Genomic DNA, 24,126 nt, shown 5'->3' on the forward strand with positions numbered 1-24,126 from the left:
GCTTCTCGGTCTCTAACAACCGCCATGGATTTCTCTCGAGTTTGAAGGGGATAATGATTGAGAATTCATTTTCTCTCAAATCCATGGATGTAATAACAATAATTACTACAGACACCCAGAATCCGGATAAGGGTAACCCATCTCATACTTGCCCTGTCGGTTCCATAAAACTGACATGGTCATTTTCTTTCTTGCTCAACTGTCAGTTACTCACAACTGACAGTTCATTCTTCGCCTCCTTGCACGAACTAGCTGCCTCCACATAGAACATGCCTGTGAATTGACCTTTTTGCGTTTTATGCTCCAAATGGACGATTTCTCCTTCTTTTGCTCCAAATGACTCCATTGCACCTAATAACTCAAAACTAAACATAAGAGATGCAATTCACAAGGATACTAGCAAAGAAAGAATAAATACTAGATATGAAATTAGGTGTTTTACAACACCTATCAGGTACGCAATAGAGAGTTTGCGTAGGCTAAAGATGACGGGTACACCACATGCCTATGTTGAAAACTTCCTTGCATTGGTTCAAGAAGTACGTGGCATGAGTGAAGAAGATCAGATGTTCCAATTTCTGGCTGGCGCGGGTTCGAGTGTTATTGCTGAACTCAAGAAGCGTAAAATCCAAAGTATCCAGATGGTTATTCAAGTGGTGAGAGGGCTTACTAGTTGCACAACGACTGAAGATCTGCAAAGCTGTGAAGGTGAAGCCAAAAGGAAGGAAACATCTGTAGGCAGTAAGCGTAAGCATAAGCCAAAGGAAGATGAACTATTCCCTTCGGCCCGGAAGTATAGGGGATGTTTTATTTGCAAAGGCTTACACTTCGCTAGAATCTGTCCACTCAAAGCTCAACTTAATGCATCAGTTGGGGATGATTATGGGAATCATTCTAGCAAGACTCGTGAAGGCCGAAGTGAAAGTTCAAGGAAGAGGCCTCGCAGCGAGGTGCTCGCTCACTTCGACAAAAGAAACTAAGCTAAAAACAAGTAAGTTTTGTTGTCTCCATTGGCTACACTTTGACGCCAAAACAAGAGAGTGTTTTTGGCCTTGTTTTATGTAGCTTTAGTTGTTGGTTGTTGCAAACTCTGTGTGTAGATTTTGGTTTGTACAGACTTTTATTTGAGTCTTCAAGTTTGTTATACTTTGCTTTGGTGTAAGCAAGTTGCTTTGTTAATGAAGTTTTAGCTTTCCAAAAGTGATCAGTGGGTCAATCATGTAATGGTACATGATCTTGTTATGTAAGAGCAGTAATGAATGAAGGTGTTTTCGTTTAAAAAGTCTTGCCTCTTTATTTACGATGTAAAGCTAGTTCATGAGGAGATGATGCAGAAGCATACTTAGCCTAACGTATGCAATAGCAAGACAAGTCGAAAGTTAATAAGTAAAGCATAAGACAAGGGTCCTAGTTGATATAAAAGTGATGTTGTTGTTTGGGGATTGCAAAATGGCACGACAGCAGATGGGAGGCGACAGTGCAAGCAATACAGCAAATTAGAAATCATTTCATCAGCAAGCATGAGTTGGGTAGAACTCATGGCCTTGGAGAAAGACACGCACTTTCCAGGGAAACAAGCAATGCATTTCAAATAAGTATTTGGAGACATATTGGCTTTGAATGGCATGGCGCATGGACAGCTAACGGGTTAGTTATGTTATGTCCAAAGAGATAGTCAGTCACAGTTGCGTAGATGGGCTGTGCAACTCAATAGTTTTGATGTATGGAAGTTGAGAAAAGAAAACTTGTCATTTTAGTTCGGGTATGCAACATGGCATAAGTATGAAGAGTTTATACTTGGTGGCCACATTCAGAGAAACGAGTTCTTGAATGATGCTTGCATAACTAGAGTGTAGCAAGGAAGGAAGTATGGAATTCAGGTGTCTTATACAAAGAGAACCCCTGCTTACTTTTTGACATGCTTAACGAGGATCACGGAGAACAACAGTTCAAAGGCATGTTCTAGCAAAACTGATTAAAAATGAAGCCAAGTCGTTTATAAGTCCTTGTCATGTTGAGTTAGATGCAAAAGGTAAAGTCGGGAGGCGAAATACTATGGCAACGATCGTGGTGATCAGATTAAGAAGAATCATTCTGTGCGTACACTTAGGCGCAAATGATTCAAGCGAATTTCAGGCCTAAAGGGAGTTGGCTAAGAAGAATTTCAGGTTTGCATTTGGGTATTGATGCATGATTTGAGTAGCAGCGTACGCGTAGTGCACGACGCCGAGAAGTGGCTCAAGTATATGAGATCAATGGAAAAGCAGTAAAGCTAAGTGATGCAGATGCTATCGAATGAGGACCATTGGCTTAGGGTCTCGCCAAAAGAGTATTATCGATTTTCAGAAAAGGTTCTGAAAGCAAATGAAGGAAAGTTAAGACAAGTATGGTGTTCATACTGGGTCGCGTTCAACGAGGGCGTTGAACGGATTAGGTGGGGGAGGTCTATGACATGGCTGCAAGTGTCGCACAATGATTACGCGTCGCAGTGTTGCAGGCCAAGTCATTACTCCGTCGTAATGGCGCAATGCAAAGCTATAATAGCGCAACGCAAGCCATAGTAGCGGTATACTGTATAGATTGTCAAGCACTAAAATAGTGGCACCCTGCAGGGCCATTGAAGCGCAAGAGTAGCGCTACACTGTAAAGACATTTGGCTAAGGAATGAAGCTTATTGGCCGACACAATGAGGCTTCATTGAGGGAAAGGCAAGACGAGGCTAAAGTGACAAATGCCACATGCGATGTTGGCATTGATGCATATCCATGGAATTGAGTTGGCCCAAACTCAAGGATGATGTAAGAGTGAAGAATAGGCCAAGAGTTGGTCTATGGCATTAGTTCAAGGCTTGCATATGTGAGTGAGAGACTCAAATTAGGAGATTTTTTGTAAGGCTAAGGTTTGGTTCAGGAAGAACAAGTCTGTGTAAGTCCCCAGGCGGGCAAGTTTTGTATTTCTTCCCTTTGATGCAATAAAATGAAGTGACCGTGTCATGTTCTAAGTGTTCTTGGTTGGTTGATTGATGTTGGTAAAGTATGGAAAAGATTGAATGCATTATGGGGTGTATTTGATGAGTTTAGAGAAGTGAAAGAAGGCTGTAAAGACTTCCGCTGTTTACCTGAAGAGTTGGTTGTTTGCATAGGTGCAAACTTATAAGACTGAAGTGCAGGTGGGTGAAGCTTTATTCACAGAACCACTGTGCTGCCGGATTATACCTTCGCGAAAAATATCTGGGATGTTTGAAGGTGTGACACTTAGCATAATGTTAAGGTATTTGGCTTATCCGCTGATATTACTATATCAACGAAGTTTGTTAGAGATTACCTCACGATAAAATGGAATGAATCATGTTAGAAATCAAAACTCAAGCTCGATCGAGCCAACTTGCGCCATAGGAATGCTTCCTTTTGTCCGCTTCCAAATTAATCAAAAGCCTCGACATGAATTTTCTCTTATGTATATATATGTAGTTTTCTTTAATGGTTTTCTCAATTGTTACATGAACTTCATACGAAGGAATTAAATCATGATATATGAATCGTATCTTGATATATTTATAGGGGTACCATTAGTGTTTTTAGGGGGTATACAAAGGAAGACCCAAAAAGAATAGAGGACCACAGCGTGGAGCTCAGTTAAAGAATCTTCACCACCAATATCTTGCAAATTCACAGGAACTATAACCATTACCAACACCGGCCCTTTCATGGTTCACCATCATCATGTAATTACATATATATGGTGCTCCACTGCTCCTACTAAATTCTATTTTGCATTTGTACACTGAAAGGGGTGAGAAATATTGCAAGACAAAAAGAAATTATCATCCACACTCTACAATTACCTAACATACCCATAGCTTAGTCATCCCCCGGTCCCTATAAGTTCACCTTCCTATGCTGCTTTTTGTTTCTCACCAAGGAGTTGGGATGGCCAGGAGTCTGCTGGTGTAGGATATCGAGCATGCGGTCTACTCACGTTTGACAATATCTTGTTTGGAGTTTGTATAGCTTCAGTTTCTGGAGAAGCTTGAACATCATGGCACAGGGGGATTACAAGAACGGGACCCAAGATAGGCTGAGATTGCAAAGTAGTTTCCACCACAGGGATGGTTAAGTGATCCTTCGAAAATGCTGTTAGTGCATTATTGATTGGCAACTGAGCAGGAACTGCTGCATCCCAACCTGGTTTCAATAAAGTCCTCTCCCGTAGCTCAGATTGTAGGTTTTCGATGTGAGATTCCAGGGTAGCATTCTCATCCTTTAGCTCATTCTTCTCCGCAGTAACCTGTGTTTCAACAACCGAAAAACAAATTAATCAAGGCACGGTAAAGATAAATTTAACCCGAGAAAACCTCGATAAAAGTTAACTTTGTACATCAGATCCCTCAGAAAGGCAATATTCTAAATGATTGAAACAGATTAAAATTCCCTTGAATCCTACATGCTAAGCGATATGCAATATCCACCAAAAAATTGGAGATGCAAAAGGTTAATGTGAATATCAGTGTGTTGTCGACTTTCCCTGGTTAGATAGTATATGTGCTCGTAATAATCGAAGTATCAAATACAGATCGAAACAGGTGTTATAGAGAATACAATTCTTCAGTATGTCACTCAGTAAGCCCATACACGGCTTTAATTGGTAATGTAATTTATTTCAGGTAACTGATTGTTCGGTGTGGCCAATGCTGTTTTAGTTTGCCAGCGCATAGGTGCTAAGCTATCGAGTCTTTTTGACCCCTGGAAACTGGTGTATAGTCTCTTGATAAAGAAATGAGGACCGCTCTAACAGGTGGAAGTGGAGGGTAAATCTAACTCCAAACACTAGCATTGGGCAAAAATTACAGGAATTCAATGGGATCTATAAATGCTTTCATTGTTGATAAAATCTCATAGATGTTAATATAAGCCTCAGGATGTTATCAACATCAGATATATTACATCAAGCTCATGAAAATGATAGTTAGGGAAGAGTTGATGCTGAAACTAACGCAATTTATATTAGCATATCAGAAACAAAGAAAACACATGCAACATCTTTAAGAAACTTACATAATGAGATTCGGATAAAAGTGCCACGTTTTCCTTCTTGAGAGATTTGACCTGAGTAAGAAGATCCCGCAATAATCGAGTGGCATCATCCAATATAGAGGCCTTACCATTATTCTGCCGAGTTGGTTCTGTAAAAGAGGTGTATGAATTATGAACCTCTAACAAATTCATATAAAGAAAAAAAGAAAAGAAAACAACAAAATGAAGTTCAAATCTTCAATACTAATAGTGAACAGAAAACGGCATATGCAAGCCATGATGAGCCATTGGGCCAAATAAAACATTTTAAGAAGGTATTGTTCAAAATAAAATGCAAGATGAAATCCAAAGAATGAAAAGATTACCAAGAACACGGCCTAGCTCAAGGAAGAGCTCATTCATATAATCACGTTTCAGTTTCTCCCTTTCAGCTTTATGAATCTTCTTAGGAACTTTCATAGTGTTCTTTTTATTACGAAAGGACCTGCAAAGTTTACAAATTTCAATTAACAACATGCCATTCCCACACCAATCCAGCAATTTCATCCAATATTTAAAACCAAAGGAGTCTATTGCAGCAGCCAACGATCTATCATGACCAAAGAGATGAAATGTAAAGTTTAATCAAACATAACAACATTCTTTATCTGCTGCACATTTTTCTAATGAAGTCTAAAACATTATGAATCAACGCAATCGCAAATGGAGAAGTATTAATCTGTTCTTCTACAATACAATCAAAGTAGAACATAGTTTAGAAAACCACCAACCTGCCACCAGTTATCTCTGGCCCTAAATTGACTTGGGCAGCCATTGGACCTGAAACTTCCGAAACCATTTTCTTATCAAGAAATTACACGAGACAAGGAATTGTACCTTGAAGAAAGAGGAAAGAATGAATTTAGAATTGGAATTGAGAAACGGGAACCCTAAAGAAAGTGATGTGAATATATTAGGTTGGGTGAAAAATGATAGCAAGAGGAAGGGAAGAGGCGTCTCCAGAAGTAGCGTGTGGCATCCACCCGCCTTCGTTAACAACTCGGGCTTTCCACGTGTGCTTTGGGTTTTCTTAAACATTGTTATTTGAAGGTGTTGTGCACACTCTATAAATCTCTCTTTAATAGTAGATAATTGTTCAATTAACCGACGTTGGCATACAACGAAAAGAGTCCTTCTCAGGTAGAGTACGGTCTGGGAGAGAGCGAGAAGGCTTTGGGCGTGTGCAGACCACGTGGTAGACACACTACCGGCACAATGTTGCGTACGAGTTTTATATCCATTAAATGACTGTGACAAGTAGACCGTTTTCCCTACGTTTTTAACTCACGGCAAATCCGACTGAATTCAATTAAAAAAAGGGTTAAATTTTATTAAATACTCCGGTAATCCGGCAGGATATCTACGGATTTTCTTAATGGATTTTATTAATAAATGATATTTACAGTCGATAAGAACACCAAGCGATAAAAATAAAAAGAAAGAAAGAACTCCAAGGTGGTTGGAACTTGGAAGCACGAGCTTTTTCAAAATCCTTAACAACTTCCGAACAAAACAAATCAAAGCTCAAAGCCTCAAACCTTAATCTCCTAAAAAGAAAAAAACAAGGCCTTGTACATCTGAAAACCAACCCGTAAACTACCTAGCTTAGGTCCAACATCAATTATTTTAAGAATAGCATTTGCCTCAACTTTAATGGCATAGTGTAAGAACAAGCTGCAGCACAACCCCTAAAAACATCATGCCCATCATAAGCAACAACGTTACCACTATCCACTATAGGGAAATAAAAATATATATTCATTTCAGGATTTTCAAAAACACCTGTTTAAGTTTTCCGGTCAGTTTTTGGTTTACATAAAAACATTACTACAACTCAAGCTCCAGAGTCAAGAAATAACTGGCTAAGTGTCGGTAAAATTTGATATCTACTCGTCACCCTGTGGGTACTTTTACAAAGGATTTTTTTTAGATAATGCTCCCATTTACATATGCTCAAAAGGAGGAGGCTGGCTTCCAGACAGGAAAATGATGATGATGATTTTGATTGTTACCTGAAGACGAGACGCAAGCTTCATTGTTTTCAATGGAGAAAAACTTGATACGACTATTGGCATTACAAATGATAGAGGTAATAATGAAGCTAGATTTCTCAAATTATGACAACTCCAACTATACGTCTGCACAGAACTTCGGGTTTTTTTTCTCACTTCTTCCACCGACATTCCCATTTCTTAAACATGTATCAATTATTTGAACACCCTAGGTGAAACTTTCGTGGTTTTATTCTTCCATTCAATGCAAGCGCCAGCATATCAAATTCCTCTACATACCAAAGCTCAGACACTTCAGCCTGCAATCAAGATACCCATGCTTGTGAGTGAATGAAAACACGATATCCTTCTTAGAAGCACAAGCATATCTTGGCGTTGAACTCAATCTCAGTTACTTCATTTGTATTAAATAGATGCTTGTCTTCATTATCATGGCTAAAAACCTGCTAATCACTAGCTCGGTTTGCCGACTCCTTTCCAGCTGGAATCAAACCAGACTCGGTGGGGTGAATCTGTTTTCTGATTTGTTTTAAGAGTGTTTATTCCCCTTGATAGTGAGCGGCAACATCAAGGTTGCTAATAAGGATTAGAGTGTCTGGGACCCTGGGTTTACTTTCTTAAGGGAATTATGGATTCACCAACTAGCATAGAGTGGGAGCAAGCTACTTATATTATGTGCAGGCGCAAGCCTCGAAAACCCAGCATATTTTAAAATGAAGTTAATTCTCATCATCAAATTGCTTGGAAACAGAAAATACCTCGAATCCACGTATTTTGTTGTTTAGGTGAATGACAAGCTCGTGGAAGAATTGGAGTTGATTAGGTTGCTTATGCAGCTCCTGAACATAGTTAAATTACAAAGTAATTATTCGCAATCCGACAAAATTCCATTCCATGTTCCATTCTATACAGTTTATCATTTATTAATATATGATAACAAATTGGTACCAGAATCCAAATACACAACAACAACAATAATAGATGCTTGGAAAGTTGGAATGCAAAGAATTACCTCCACAGAAAGTTTAGGGTGCCCCAAAAGCCTAGCAAATGAAGTGTGAAGCATAGCAGGATCATACTACAAAACAGCGATAAAATAAATGTTCCATCATCCATTAGATTTCAAAACTACATATCTAAAACACATGCTGTCTCTCTAATACCCAGATTCCAAGAGCGTGTTCTGCATAAATCACAATCCATAGTATGCGGTACATAATTATCGTCCTGGTGTACCTAATTAGTGTTCGAGAAAGATATTCTGGGTACCTCCTTAAAATTATAGTAACATGCATATTCTAGAAAGAGATACTGAATAACTTTGTTCTTACAAGTTGCTTTTCAGGTGCATTCGGAAGAACATTTCTCAGCCTCTCGCGAATATATACAGGATCCGTCCCTGATGTTACCTACACTTAAAAAAAAGGCTTCACCCAGTGAAAAAGCTGAAAGATGCCAGTGTAGACACAACTATCCTTGTCGACAAACATACATTTAATCGAGTAAGATATTTCCACTATATGCCCCGAAGCTTCAAAAAGTGCATATGCGAGATGAATAAATGAAGCAAACTGAAAGTAAGTAAAAGACACCTGCCAGCAACCAAGAAGCACTCCCGTTGAAGTCAAAACCACTCTGTGCAGTACAATTTTCAGTGGGCAGAGAGTCTCCGTGACAGCCTTAACTGCAGTGGCATCAGCCTCAATCTAACAAAGAAGACAGATATCTTTATAAACCTAATAGCGTGTTCCAGGGACTAAGCCCCACATTTAAAATATACTGAGATTGACTCCAGAATTAATAACCTCATCTTCTGTAGCAGGGACAGCAACTATATGATGCGAGGCGTGAAACATACTGAAGTGATATAAGCTGGAGTTCTGGAACCAGATTGCTGCCCTCAAAAACAAGAGGATAATTTCGACATGTCCCCAGTACAAGGCATGCCATGAGTTCTCATACATGTACAAAGACAAGGATTACCAAACACAAGGAGTGATGTTCTTTGATTTTGACATGTAAAACAAACAATAACACCAGAACCCCAAAAGCTGGAAAAAAATGAAAAATCTTACCTCTATCGAAGTAGGGCTGAAATATACCCTTTACAGCCTGCCTGCCTGCCTGCCTGCCACAAGGTACACCTAATGTATTAGAAAGGGAAGCTACTACATTGAATTTCGTGAATAATATCTTTCTATGAAGAAAAGGTACCGTCATTTAGGCCAACCAGTGAGAAAGTTTTACACAATGTTCTTTTCAAAATGAGAAGATCAAAACTTAGCTATTAGTCTAGGTCGAGAAACAGTGATTCCCTATAAATCCAGAAGAGCGAAAGAAGATAAAAGTATTCTAACACTTACGAGATAGGAATTGAGAAATTGGTATTGAGATACAGAACATTTGCACGAACAGGAGGATTCGCAGCCTAGAAATACAACAAAAATAAGGATTATTAAGTATATCGCCAGCATATCAAGAAATGGAGTGGTAAGGATTATTAACATAAACTAGCCAAACAAATGTTCTTTAATTACCTTAAGTACAGGTTTAACAATCCCATCCTTTACAGCAAAAATATCTGAAAGAGACAGTGACTGAGAAGTTTCCCCACCCTGTAGGAAAACAGCTCCATGTTCTTCTAAATCATGTTCCATTTTATCATACAATCTTGACCGCCTTTCCGAATTCAAATTAGTACTCACTATCAGAAATAGCGTTCTTTTTGGTTAATAAAATCAAATTACATTTCTCACTTCACAATAGACTAGAATTTTTAAATAAACTAGGGCTTTTGTAATGTTAAAATGGAGAAGAAAAAATAATTAGCAGAACTTACCTGAATCCATGAATTGAATTCTTTTAGAGGAATTTTGAATGGCCATTTGAAAGCCTGAGTAAAAGAGAATGAAAGAAGATAACCAGATCAATGACACTGTATATCCATGACTCCACCGATTTCTAGCCATTATTGAGAAGCCAAGGGGAGAGGGTTCAGGTCCTGGCCCGGCAGGACTCGAGAGGGATCTATATCGAAGGAATTAAACTTCTTACTTGCATGATGAAAGTAGTCAAGAATTTAAGATTTAAAACTCGTCTGGATACGTACACGTATAGAAGTCACTTTTTGACTTGTGAATTTTTTATTTTATTTTTGTTTTTTTTGAACTTGACTTGTGAATATTCGAAACCTCGAAAATTAGGGTTTCACCTATTTCCCATCCCAACTTTCCCAAAATCCTATCCATCGTATTTTGTATAACTCCTTCTAGATAGATAAACAAAACTCCCTCTATTATTTTCTATTATTAATCTGGACTCTTATCACCGCCTAATGAGGGCGGAAACTGATTCCTAAATCATCATTAATCTGGCTTGATGACCGACTGCAAAACAAACTTTTATTTTGTGCATAATATGGTAGTGTGAACAACCAAAACAACACAACCGGTTAATACATAATGCAAAGGATGATCGGATATAATTAAACACCTAATTGAAATATCAACTAAAATTATATGATTCCTTGGCAGACCAATATTGAAAGTCCAAGTATAAAAGTCCAACAGAGAAAGATAATTAGCAATTTCATTCAGTTCCGTATAGGTGGTGCGCCGGTGGAGCGGACATCAGTTACATAATATAGTGGGTGATTACTTATATAGGATTAGATTTTGTTTTCTTTTTTTGTTTAAACAGAGGATTTAGGGTTTATTACTAATCTAGGATTAGATGTTTTCTTTTTCCTTAACGCACTATTACAGAGGGGAAGAAGGAAGGAAGCTGGTTTGGTGAAGATGATTATCCAAATATTAAGGCGAGTTTTGTTTACCCAACCTAGATAAAGTGAAACAAAAATTGATTTAGATGGTTTGGATGGGATTTAGGGAAAGTTGGGATGGGAAATATGTAAAACCAAAATTAATATGGAATTTTTGGGTGTACAATTTCAGAATGATTTTTAGAAGCGAAGAAGTTACCTTTTTGTAAAGCAAAATAGTTCAGCTTCGTCCAAGCAAGATTACTAGCTTATTTTCGCATTATCTTAATATTTTCGACGTTAATTGTTTTATATATTCCAAACGACAACTGAATTAAAGCTAATATTTTGCAGATATGTTCTCTTTACAAAGTTGTATACTCATACCATAAATTAGTGCATTCCGAGAATTTAAACCCCCATTCACTGCTTTGAAAATTATCAGTTAAAAGGCATTAATCTCGATTGGTGTTAATTTTTGGTATGAATGTAAAGCTATGTAAGAGGAAAATATTAGCAAAATAGTAGCTTTAAATCCGTTGCATTTAAGATTTATAAAAAGAAAAAAAAATAGTATAGAAGATGTTAGAAAGTGTGAGAATAAGCTTGTGAGTTGATCTTTCCTCTTTAAAAGAATTCCAAAGAAAAGTACTAGTGTATTATAGTTTCCTCATCTCCCGTCTAAATTAAAGGCTATTAATTTTGTTCCCATCTCGAAGAGGGAAATATGGGGTATCTAAAACCTACTAAACTACTCTCTATTATAACTTGAAAACTAAAACCTATTTCAATATGATTTCACTCGAATCATCCTCATATCAACCAATTCTTTATTTTCTTCTGATTTTCTAGATTTTTTAATTTTCAAACTTAAACATTGGATAAATCAGATCCAGAAACTAATTAATCAATCAATTTTTCAATGCGACGATGATAGTTAAACGAGTTAGGCAAACCACAGAGAAACCCAGTGGAACTAATCTAGAACTTGCAAAAGTGAATCGGTTTAAGCAATTGAATCAATTTACAGAAAATAACATAAAAAAAAATTGGATATGATGAAGAACAAACTCTTAGCACCGTACATATAGCACAAATGACAAGCATCAAGTACTTTTTATCAACCCATTCCTCTTAGTTAGGTTTCTCATTCATGCATACACTTAAAATATGAAAAATATAAAAAATAAGTTTTTGTGTTTAACCAGAATCCGTCGATGTGAACATCAACAAAGACCGATTCCTGTATAAATCGGCCATTATGCAGAAACACGTCCATTAAATGTTCTTGATGTTCTTAAACCACGAAGAACATAAACACAGAATCGGTCATTGTGTACATTCATGAAAATGGGAAAGTACCAAGTACGTCACTAACTTTTTCGTTAGAGAATCTATACAATATTTTTTTGGCGTGAACTTCAATCCAAGATCAAAGCAGCCAAGAAAATATCCTTAGGTAATCTCTTAAAAGATTCTTGAATCACAAAGATTGATTAAAGTACAATTTGCTTGTACTTTTAATTGTAAGGATATAATCAATATAATGTGGAAAATAAAAGTGAAGCAAGACACATGAAAATAAAATTTAACGAAGAAACCTACAAGCTAGCAGTAATTAAAACCCCGGGCCCTCGTCCATTTTGAATATATACTACATTAATCGTTAAAAACACTAGCCTACTACAAGACATTGTATGGAATGTAGTTGAGACTGAACAAACCCTCCAAACTACTATGTTGTAGTCGTGCCCCTGCGTCTCTTAATTCTTACAAGAATCTACGCACTTGATTCCTTAGCTGATGTATTTTACATCACTAAGAATAGCACCACAGTCTGTCATGAATACTAGCGCTACCCTTCCTCCAACAGGACGCCTAGTGATGTTTGTTAGATTTCTATATCAATGATAAAAATCGGTTCCCTGAATTTAGAGGAATCTAAATCCAATATTAAGGTTTCCACTCTTTAAAATTTATAAAGATACATAATCTTCTATCCACACAAGAATCACAATAGAACTTAATCCAAGACACATTCTCGTGAAATATTCACAAACATGATTTTAATTGATAAGATTATACTTGAAGACACTTGGGGTACCAAAATACACCACCAACTTTTTCGTAGGCAATCTGCATGGACTAACTCAACACAACTTCGAGAGTAAAAACTCAATCAAGGAAAGTGTCTAGAGTTATCTCTCTCTCCCTCTTTCTCTCTCTCTCTCTCTCTCTCTCTCTTATTGTTAGAACGTTTACAGAATTGAATCCGTGAACCTAACTACAAAGAGAGTTCTTGGACGGTACCAAAGACCAATGTCCAAGGATCAATCAAGTCTTATCCAACAAACAAGGTCGGACCTATCTACTGTGATTGATCAACGCACAACATGTGATAATTCAATTATAAAGATAAACAATATAATGCGGAAAACGAAATAACACAAACACCAGAAATTTTGTTAACGAGGAAACCGCAAATGCAGAAAAACCCTGGGACCTAGTCCAGACTGAACACCAAACTGCATTAAGCCGCTACAAACACTATCCTACTACCAATTAACTTCAATCTGGAATGTAGTTGAGCATGAACTCATTCTCCCACTGATCCAAGTACAGTCGCGCTCCTTACGCCTTTTGAATTCCATCAAGACTTTGCACAGTTGATTCCCTTAGACGGTCTCACATTAACTAAGAGTTGCTTCAACTCAATTAAAGACTTTAAACCAAATGTGGAAATTGAATAAATACCCCTCCTTTTCAGGGGTCTTCACAAATACCCCTAAAGGGTATATTTTAAGTTTTTAGAGTATAGTTTTTGGCACATTTAAAATTATATTAAGTCAATTCAACCCCCGGAAGAGGTTGGGTTGACATTTTCACGCATCAAGAACATACTAGTTCATTTTCATTATCCAAAATGTACTAGTTCATTTTCATTATCTAATTAAAAAATACCCTTAGGGGTATTTAAATAAAATGGACAGGGCATTTGTGAAGGCCTTATATTCTAGGGGTATTTAATTAATGTTCCCAAACCAAATCTACCTCCCAAAGATTAAGCCTATGATTTATTTCTTGATTTACGATCTAAACGAGTGATGATATCAAACGATAGATCCAGGTGATGGAAATCGATAGCAACTTGACAAAAGTCTGGCCATAAAATGGACATGCTTGTTTTCTTAAGGTTAAGTTGTTTCAAATGGACATAAAATCCGCGTTCCTAAACGGAAATTTAAAGGAAGAGGTTTATGTTGCTCAACCAAAGGGATTTGAAAATCCTGACTTCCCAGATCATGTCCTTAAACTCCAAAAAGGCATTATATGGGTTGAAACAAGCACCTCGTTCCTGGTTCGAAAAACCAACTACTTCCCTACTCAGGAAAGGTTTTTCGAGAGGTGGAGCTGATAAAACCTTGTTTACCAAGTGGAGTGGGAAAGATGTTGTCATTGATCAAGTTTATGTAAATGATATCATCTATGGATCGACTTCTGAGAAACTTGCAAAAGATTTTCAAGTCTCTCTTGGTAAGGAGTTTGAAATGATCAATGTTGGTGAATTAAAATTCTTTTTAGTATTACATATTCGACAACATAAAGATGGAATTTACTTATCTCAATAAAAATGCGCTAAGGATTTTGTGACAAGGTTCAGTCTTGATAAGTCAACTCCAAAACTGACACCTATGTCCACTACTGGTAAAATGCATCGAGATGAGAAAGGAGTAAATGTGTATCAAAAACTTTATCGATCTATCATTGGAAGACTTTTATATCTTACAACTACTATGCCTGATATTGCTTTTAATGTTGGTTGTTGTGCTAGATTTCAGGCTAATCCAAAGGAATCTCATCTTGCAGCGAAGAGGATCAGGCGATACATCCAACACACTATCGGGTATGGTTTATCCTATACTTTTGATACTAACAATGATCTTACTGCCTATTCAAATGTAGATTGGGCAGGATGTGTGGAAGACAGAAAGAGTACTTCAGGGGATTTTACTATGTTACGTTGAATCTTGTGGCATGGCATAACAAGAAACAAAACTCACAATCCTTGTTTACATGCGAATCAGAATACATTTCTCCAGGTTCATGTTGTACTCAACTTCTATATATGAAACAAATGCTTGTTGATTATGGAATTGACACTGGTGTAATGAAGATCTTTTGTGATAACTCAAGTACGATTCGCATCACTAAGAATCATGTTGATCACTCAAGAACTAAGGACATTTACATAAGGTATCATTTTATTAGAGGTCTCTATGAAAATGGTATCATCAATATGGAATTTGTGCCTTCCGAACAACAATTGGCTGATATTCTCACCGAACCTTTAGATACTGATACGCTTCAACACTTACGGAAGTCTATTGGTGTTATTTTGGTTCATTAGTTTTCTAGCCTTTTTCCCATGGACGCATTCATATCTCTTGGGCGATCAAGGCTTAGAAATCAGTGTAGTGTTGTTTCAATTTCGCATTTGTTTCTGAATAGATAACAGTTCTTTTAGGTATCAAAGTATTCTTTTAAATCCTTCTTTTCTCGTGAAAGTAAGGTCGCTCTTGTTGTTCTTTCGTGAATGACATTTTATGGGGGAGAGTTCTTAATTGAACTTGTGGTTAATTTCCAAATCTTTGTGGACAGCCCGGCTGTGGAATATTGTAGGAGTTTTCTTGTATCTTTAAAAACTCCTTGATGAATACACTAGTTTCGACTATGTGAAATCATCGAAACAAAGTTGATATGTTCAATTTTGTTCATGAAGTATCTCTATGGAAATTTCATTAGGATCCCACTAGTTTTCGTACCTTTGCCAAGAATTAATGTGTAGTTCACACTACAAATACATATGTGTTAGAGCATTGCTCGGTTGAACCCACTAGCGTTGGTATGTCAAATTAGTTGTCAATTTTAGTTGCCAAAATGCATTCTTGATTTAGTATATTAAAGATAGTTTCGGACTAGATTAAGTCTGAGAAGTAGAATCGAAGCTATCCTTGAAGGATGAAGTTTGAAGACTACAAGAAGACATCATTGAGGACTTCATCAAAAAGGGTATATGGTAATTGATTTCATTTGGATTCTTGTTCAATTGTTAATTTCTAATCTATCGAAACAAATGCTCACTCTATGGAACAATTCCTATGACGGTTAATGTACATTTATGTATATATACTCGAGGTTATTTGAGCCACTACTTTTGTGACAATAAACTTTATCTCTGGAACGGTTCTCATGTTATAGTGAATGTGCTTACGAATTCAACGAGCCAAGAATCACTCAATTCGGAGTAATAACGATGAAGTTATGAGTGATTTATTAAAGTAACAGTTTTAAGTGTTGCTGAAACTGTTACGGTTCGTTAGTAGGAAACCATCCATGAACTGTTTGTAACGGTTCACGGACTTGAGCCCAATTACGTGACTAGAGGCCTTTTTTAGTCATGTATTTGATGTTTCCTTATCTAGGCAAGATAGCTATTACTCCAAACATATTTGATTACCATATTAAAGTGTTTGTGATTCCTTCCTAAGATAAATTGCGATTTATTCACATAAATACAATATTTGCTAAATTAATTATTTATTTAATTATTTTGGCAAGAGTTATAACTTAGGAAAGACTCCCAAAATTAGGAGAGTCTTGAAAAAAGAAAATAGCTTTGCTTAGCTTTCAAGTTACCTTTCACTATAAATAAAGGGTTTGTGAATGCTACACGTTTTTCATCCCCTTTAGAAAATTGGTGTAAGATTCATAAGGTTGTTTTCCATGTCTTCTGTTCTTCGTGAATAAGAGTAAGATAAAAGTCTTTGTATTGGGTTTTTCACCTAAAATAGATTATACAACTTGTAATAAGAGTGAGATAAAAGTCTTTGTATTGGGTTTTTCACCTCTTGTCTATTCTAGGTTTTTCACAAAGCCGAGTTGGATTTAATCTTCGTGATGATTATACAACTTGTAATCTAGGTTTTTCACCTCTTGTCTATTATAAGGTTTTCTCTTCTGATATAAAACCAATCAAGAGTTGTTGATTTTAAAACCTAGGTTCTGATAGATTTCAGTTTCCGATCATATACCAACACTTGTTAGTCGAAATTGGAATCTAGAAAGAAAACTTTGATTAAGGTATCTCGTAAAAATCCTTAAGAAGTTTTAAACAAGATATCTCTAGATTTATTCTAGTTGTTCTTGTTGTAGAATTATTGGGGTTTCTTTAACTTGGAAATTGATCTTTGGAATCTCCCAAGTTCACTTACGAAAATCAGGTTCACGGAATCCTTGTGTGTATGCTTACTGATTGTAAGTTAAAACCCTAATCTACAAGTTTGTTTCGGTATCTCTACTTTTATCTGGTAGTTGTTCGAAACAAACACAAGATTTCCAAAACCTTGATTTACATCTAAAGGTAAGTCGATTCGGTGTTTTGTAAAAACAAAAGATCGAAAAATATCAACCTTGTTGTTGTATCTTTAAAAGAGAACTTTGTTCTTCCAGAAGATTTTCGGGAATAACTTCTAAAGAGAATTTGTGTTCTGCTAGAAGTTATACGAGAATAATTCCTAAAGAGAATCGGTGTTCTGCTAGGAGTTCTATAAGTGGTTGAATACAGCTGAAGCAGGTATTACATCTAGTCCGAATAGGTAGTAGGAAATTGGTGTAACAGCTTATAACCAGTGTTTATTTATTCTGGAGTAGGTCCCGGGGTTTTTCTGCATTTGCGGTTTCCTCATTAACAAAATTCTGGTGTCTGTGTTATTTCTTTTCCGCATTATATTTTCTTTATATAATTGAAATTATACAGGTTGTACGTTAATCAATTATAGTTGTTAAATCCAACCTTGTTTGTTGGATAAGACTTGATTGATCTTGGACACTTGACTTTGTCTTTTTAACATTGTTAGACCAGTCTGGACTAACCCTGTGTTTAAGTGAACACTGTGTTGAAATATTCATTGATTGTTGCTTAAAGAGGTTTATACACGGTGGGTCTTAAATGGGTTGTTATAAAAACAAAAGATATTGATTTGATAACCGTCCAAGAACTCACACACTATAATCAGGTTTACGAACTTGTTTATGTTTAACTGTGATTGTGTTGTGAGAGATATATAACTCTTGGATATACTTTTCCTTGATTGAGTCTGACTGTCTAGTTGATTATCTTGAAAGCATATTGGAGTTAGTCCATTCAGATTGCCAAATAAAATATTAGGTGTGGTTGTTAGACCCCCACTTTTTCAATTGGTATCAGAGAAGGAAAACACGCTAAAACCTTATAAGTCTGTGTTTGAAGCAATCTGATTGTTATGGACATAAGTGCTATATCTATAAACGTACCGCCAATCTTCGATGTCACGAACTATTTATGGTAGAAAAATTTTATGCGTGCTTTTGTACAAGCATGAGATTTTCAATCATGGGTTCGCATTGTTAATGACTATAATCCTCCATTAGTTACAGTATACGGTATAACTATTGCAAAAGATATTGGTGATTATAATGATCTTGAGATTCTTGTTGCAAAGCAAAATTCTGAAGGATTAAATGATATCATCCATGCCATTACTCCACATCTTCAGCACCACGTGACTACGTGTAATAAGTCTAAAGATGCTTGGGATATCTTAGAAACCGTATTCGAAGGGAATGCCGCAGAGAAAGAAGCAAGGCTTCAAAATCTAGCTTATGACTAGGAAAACCTTCGCATGTCTGATGATGAAACCTTTGATGAGTTTAACCAAAAACTTTCTCAAATAGTTAACTCCTCATATTCGTTAGGAAAAACTATTCCGAAGAAAGTTATTGCGTGCAAAATTCTCAGGTCTCTACCATCAAGATACGAGTCTAAGAAACATGCCATTGAAGAAGCAAACGATCTTTCTACACTCTCCAGGAATACTCTTGTTGGAAAGTTAAAGATCTTTGATAATGAACACCGGTCTAGAAGAGAGGTGATTTCTCTTAAAGCTGCAAACAATTCTGAATCCTCTAGGGATAAATCTGGTTCGTCAGATGCTAAGGATGTTACTCCACGACAATTTAGAAAAATCTTGAGAGACAGGAAAAAAAAGTTTTTCTAAAAGTGCAACATCTCCTAATGATGATGTACGATGCTTTAACTATCGTGGTTTCGGGCATTTTTCTTCAGTATGTCCTAGCTGGAGCCGTAGACAATCGGTATATGCATCAGCTTTTCCTACTCTTGGTGATGGACCTCAATATTATGATCACCAAGAGTACGCATGCGAGGTTGCATTAGCTTCTGGAAAAATTCTTTCGGATACTGATTCTGATTCTGACGAAGAAGCTTTCCATGTAGATCCAGTTGCTAATAATCTTCTTAAAGAATGTCATCAGAAACTCTCGGAAGCTGAAAGCACTATTTTCAGTGAGAAAGTTAAATATGACAGACTTCGTGGTCGGAATAAATACTTGCAAGACCAACTTGATTCTATTGGTGCAAGAGATTATCTCAACGAAATACGAAAGTTTAAAGAAGAAATTGTCGAAGGTCGAGATCGAGAAATTACTCTTCAAGCAAAGCTAGATAACTTGGAGAACATTGAGATGAACTTGTTATTTGATTCGGAACGAGAAGATCTCAAATTTCAATGTGAATCATCCAAGAATGATCTAGTTATTGCGCTTGAAAATGTAAAAAGGTTGGCAGAAGAAAACTCGAGCTTAAAAGAGAGTTTGTCTAGAAATAACAGCTCAGATAAATTAACCTCAATATTAGGAACATGTAGAATTCATTGTGATACACGAGGATTGGGCTATGAAGGAATAGACGCTTCTGGTATTTGCAAAGAGGTAAAATTTGTCAGAGCTAAAGTTTCTTCTCAACCAAAAGCTTCCACGGTTGACAAAAGTGAAGTATCTCTACCAACTGCCGATGACAAAAAGAGGAAATCATGTCAAGTTCCAAAGCAAGCACATATACATTCAGGTAACACTAAACATAACTTCTTCAATTCTACTAAACATTGCTTTTATTGTGGAAAACCAGGTCACTTACAAAGGAATTGCAGATTTCTTAAACGAGATAAAACCAGATATGATTCTGTTAAGATGACAAGATCTGATGTTCCAAACTGGAGAAAAACTGAGTCTCATAATATGAGTTCTTCCAGTATTCCCCCTAAGAAGTTTCATAATTATATTTGGGAGAAAAAGAAATACGTTGCTCCAAAAGCTGCTCAGAAATGGGTACCAAAGAAGATCAATAAAGCAACGAGTGTTATTAAGAAGGATCTCCCAGACAATAGTTCGACAAGGGATAACATCTTAAAAAGGTATGGAACAGTTATTGAAAGTTTCAAGGAAGTTGTTAAATTCCTAGAGTCCATGCATGATTTTGTTTCGAATACCTGTGGTGAGCAAGATTTTGTTCACCTCAACACAACCTGATTGTGTTGGAAGTGCATCTTCACCAAGAAGCCCTAGTAAATGCGTTGAGGATTGCAAAAGAATTGGGGCGCATATATTATGTTGGGTAATTTTTGAATATGTGGAACAATTTATTGTCTCGAGCTGAGTTTAACTCGCTTACATATTTCTCGAAGTATGTGTTGGTAAGCTTTCGCTTTGGCCAAATTCATCTTTACTCATGACGAAAGTCATGTTGATTATTTAAATAACTTGAAATCGTTTTGATGAAAAATAGTTTGTGAATAACAACTATATAACATCCTCTAAGAAAGTTTCAATGATTGAAATGAGAGTTTAGAACATGTAACCATCTTTGGATATAAACATAGTGTGTTCTCACATTTTTGTAAAAGTCCAAAACCGGGAACTCAAAGTATGCGTACCCGTACGCATACTGGCAGAAAGTTCGCGCCCGTGAATTTTTGTTGGAGTTTGAGTATGCGTACCCGTACGCGTACCGGCAGAAAGTTCACGTCCGTGAATTTCTGCTGGAGTTTGAAAGTGAAAAACAAACTCAATCCGGTTACTTACCCGTTTACATACTTAGGTAGGTTACTTTCTAAATTCGGTTTGTTCATGAACTAAAACATTTATATATAAAGGAATGCAATCTTTGCAAACCGTGGCTATAATGTTCATGAATTGATTCGAGTGAATCAAAATTGATTTTGCTTAGATTGTGTCTTGTATACTTCTATGAGATCTAAACAATTGAAAAACTCTCTAACTAGTTTTATTTGAGTCATTTGAACTAGTTATGGTAAAGATGAATATGGCTAAATACCACACGTATGATTCTTAATTACCTAACTTGATTTGTGATTAAAATTCTTAAGCATAACAGGTTAGAAGCAATAATAAAAACCATTGGATGTTGGTTTTTATTGTCAATGAATATTTTCAATACTCTTATGGTAACCATTCTTGGTGTAAATCCTTATGGAAAAGGTTATTCTTCCTTCTAAGCATATCAATTCTTGTTTATACAAGTTTGTATCTTAGAAAAGATGATCACAATACTTGATCTTCATGATTACATATTGTGTATCGTTACCATGATATAGTTCTATTTTTTTTTAGTAACAGGATCTCATGAGCGACTTTCAATGATTGGTCCTTAGCTCGTATCTCCTTGTGGGATTTCTAAAATCCAATATATAGATCCTTCTACCTAGAGAAAGGTCACTCTTTTTGTTCTTTCGGAAATGACATTTTATGGGGGAGAGTTTTTAATTGAACTTGTGGTTAATTTCTATATCTTTGAGTGGAGAAGCGGTTGTGGAACATGTAGGGGTTAACTTGTATCTTAATAAACTCCTTAATGAAGTCACTAAGTTTCGACTCTGTGATATCATCTAAAGTAAAGTTGATGTGTTCTCTTTTAGTCACGAATAACCTCTTTGAGAATTTCATTATGATCCCACAATTTTCGTACCTTTGCCAATTTATATTGACAAAAAGGGGGAGAATTATTTTGTAGTTCACACTACATATACATATGGTTTATGGATCATTATGAAAGGGGGGGTGGTTTTCATTGTGAGACGAAGTATTGACTAAGGGGGAGTGATACATATCACCGTAGTATTATTGTCAAAGTTGTGATACAATTGAACTTTGATGTTGTGTAATAATACTATGATGGATCCAACAAGTACAGGATGAGCACACGCATAGTTGAAGAACCGAGAAAATCAAGCATGTCGGATTTTGGAGCAGTAATGCTTTTAACAAGTACAATCCATATGTAAAATGGTTTTGTCACTAAAGTTGACAAAGGGGGATATTGTTAGAGCATTGCTTGGTTGAAACCACTAGCGTTGGTATGTCAAGTTAGTTTCCAAAATGCATTCTTGATTTAGTATACTAAAGATAGTTTCGGACTAGATTAAGTCTAAGAAGTAGAATCGAAACTATCCTTGAAAGATGAAGTTTGAAGACTACAAGAATACATCATCGAGGACTTTATCAACAAAGGTATGTGGTAATTGATTTCATTTGGATTCTTTTTCAATTCTACCTTTCTAATCTATCGAAACAAATGCTCACTCTAAAGAACAATTTCTATGACGGTTAATGTACATTTATGTATATATACTCGAGGTTATTTGAGCCACGACTTTTGTGACAATAACCTTTATCCCTGGAAAGGTTTTCATGTTATAGCGAATGAGCTTACGAATTCAACGAGCCAAGAATCACTCAATTCCGAGTTATAACGATGAAGTTATGAGTGATTTATTAAAGTAACAGTTTTAAGTATTGCTGAAACTGTTACAGTTCGTTAGTAGGAAACTATCCATGAACTGTTTGTAACGATTCACGGACTTGAGCCCAATTACGTGACTAGAGGCCTTTTTAGTCATGTATTTAATGTTTCCTTATCTAGGCAAGATAACTATTACTCCAAACATATTTGATTACCATATTAAAGTGTTTGTGATTCCTTACTAAGATAAATTGTGATTTATTCACATAAATACAATATTTGCTAAATTAATTATTTATTTGATTATTTTGGCAAGAGTGTAACTTAGGAAAGACTCCCAAAATTAGGAGAGTCTTGAAAAAGGAAAATAGCTTTGCTTAGCTTTCAAGTTACCTTTCACTATAAATAAAGGGTTTCTGAATGCTACACGTTTTTCATCCCCTTTGGAAAATTGGTGTAAGCTTCATAAGGTTGTTTTCCGTGTCTTCTGTTCTTCGTGAACAAGAGTGGGATAAAAGTCTTTGTATTGGGGATCACAAAGCCGAGTTGGATTTAATCTTCGTGATTGATTATACAACTTGCAATCTAGGTTTTTCACCTCTTTTCTATTCTAAGGTTTTCTCTTCTGATATAAAACCATTCAAGAGTTTTTAATCATAAACCCTAGGTTTTGATAGATCTCAATTTCCGATCGTATACCAACACTTGTTAGTCGAAATCAGAATCTAGAAAGAAAACTTTGATTAAGGTATCTCGTAAAAAAATTTAAGAAGTTTTAAACAAGATATCTCTAGATTTATTCTAGTTGTTCTTGTTGTAGAATTATTAGGGTTTTCTTAACTTGGAAATTGATCTTTGGAATCGCCTAAGTTCACTTACGAAAATCAGGTTCACGGACTCCTTGTGTGTACGAATACTGATTGTAAGTTAAATCCCTAATCTACAAGTTTGTTTCGGTATCTCTACTTTTATCTGGTAGTTGTTCGAAACAAACACAAGATTTCCAAAACCTTGATTTACATCTAAAGGGAAATCGATTCGGTGATTTGTGAAAGCAAAAGATCGAACAATACCAACCGTGTTGCTGTATCTTTTGAAGAGAACTTTGTTCTGCCAGAATATTTTCGGGAATAACTTCTAAAGAGAATTTGTGTTTTGCTAGAAGTTATACGAGAAGAATTCCTAAAGAGAATCGGTGTTCTGCTAGGAGTTCTATAAGTGCTAGAATACAGCTGAAGAAGGTATTACATCTAGTCCGAATAGGTAGTAGGAAATTGGTGTAACAGCTTATAACCAGTGTTTGTTTATTCTGGACTAGGTCCCGGGGGTTTTCTGCATTTGCGGTTTCCTCATTAACAAAATTCTGGTGTCCGTGTTATTTTTTTTCCGCATTATATTTTCTTTATATAATTGAAATTATACATGTTGTACGTTAATCAATTATAGTTGTTAAATCCAACCATGTTTGTTGGATAAGACTTGATTGATCTTGGACACTTGACTTTGTACTTTTAACATTGTTAGACCAGTCTGGACTAACCCTGTTTTAAGTGAACACCGTGTTGAAATATTCATTTAGTGATTGTTGATTAAAGAGGTTTATACACGGTGGGTCTTAAATGGGTT

General features: G+C 36.2%; 2 protein-coding genes across 2 annotated transcripts; both read right to left on the reverse strand.

The window, feature by feature from the left end:
* Positions 1-3,509: 3,509 nt before the first annotated feature.
* LOC113292859 (transcription factor BHLH062-like) lies at positions 3,510-6,077 on the reverse strand. The gene is made up of 4 exons (XM_026541692.1): positions 5,804-6,077; positions 5,399-5,517; positions 5,055-5,182; positions 3,510-4,287 (listed from the first exon to the last, which is right to left on the reverse strand). Exons 1-4 carry the CDS (start codon positions 5,869-5,871, stop codon positions 3,895-3,897), a joined length of 708 nt encoding a protein of 235 aa, XP_026397477.1. The 5' UTR covers positions 5,872-6,077; the 3' UTR covers positions 3,510-3,894.
* Positions 6,078-6,807: 730 nt separating this feature from the next.
* LOC113298002 lies at positions 6,808-10,148 on the reverse strand. Its single transcript, XM_026546627.1, has 10 exons — positions 9,924-10,148; positions 9,622-9,788; positions 9,448-9,512; positions 9,160-9,212; positions 8,890-8,978; positions 8,677-8,790; positions 8,416-8,493; positions 8,097-8,162; positions 7,843-7,923; positions 6,808-7,383 (listed from the first exon to the last, which is right to left on the reverse strand). Exons 1-10 carry the CDS (start codon positions 10,051-10,053, stop codon positions 7,276-7,278), a joined length of 951 nt encoding a protein of 316 aa, XP_026402412.1. The 5' UTR covers positions 10,054-10,148; the 3' UTR covers positions 6,808-7,275.
* Between the last annotated feature and the right edge of the window lie 13,978 nt (positions 10,149-24,126).

Source organism: Papaver somniferum, chromosome 7, assembly GCF_003573695.1.
Source record: "Papaver somniferum cultivar HN1 chromosome 7, ASM357369v1, whole genome shotgun sequence".
Lineage (NCBI taxonomy): Eukaryota > Viridiplantae > Streptophyta > Magnoliopsida > Ranunculales > Papaveraceae > Papaver > Papaver somniferum.

Coding starts and splice junctions, on each gene's coding strand:
- LOC113292859 (XM_026541692.1), bottom strand. CDS start 5,871: ATGGTTTCGGAAGTTTCAGGTCCAATGGCTGCCCAAGTCAATTTAGGG. Junction 5,518..5,803: donor CCAGAGATAACTGGTGGCAG/GTTGGTGGTTTT, acceptor TAAACTTTGCAG/GTCCTTTCGTAATAAAAAGA. Junction 5,183..5,398: donor TGAGCTAGGCCGTGTTCTTG/GTAATCTTTTCA, acceptor CCTCTTTTACAG/AACCAACTCGGCAGAATAAT.
- LOC113298002 (XM_026546627.1), bottom strand. CDS start 10,053: ATGGCTAGAAATCGGTGGAGTCATGGATATACAGTGTCATTGATCTGG. Junction 9,789..9,923: donor AATTCAATTCATGGATTCAG/GTAAGTTCTGCT, acceptor TATTTCTGATAG/TGAGTACTAATTTGAATTCG. Junction 9,213..9,447: donor AATTTCTCAATTCCTATCTC/GTAAGTGTTAGA, acceptor ACCTTGTGGCAG/GCAGGCAGGCAGGCAGGCTG.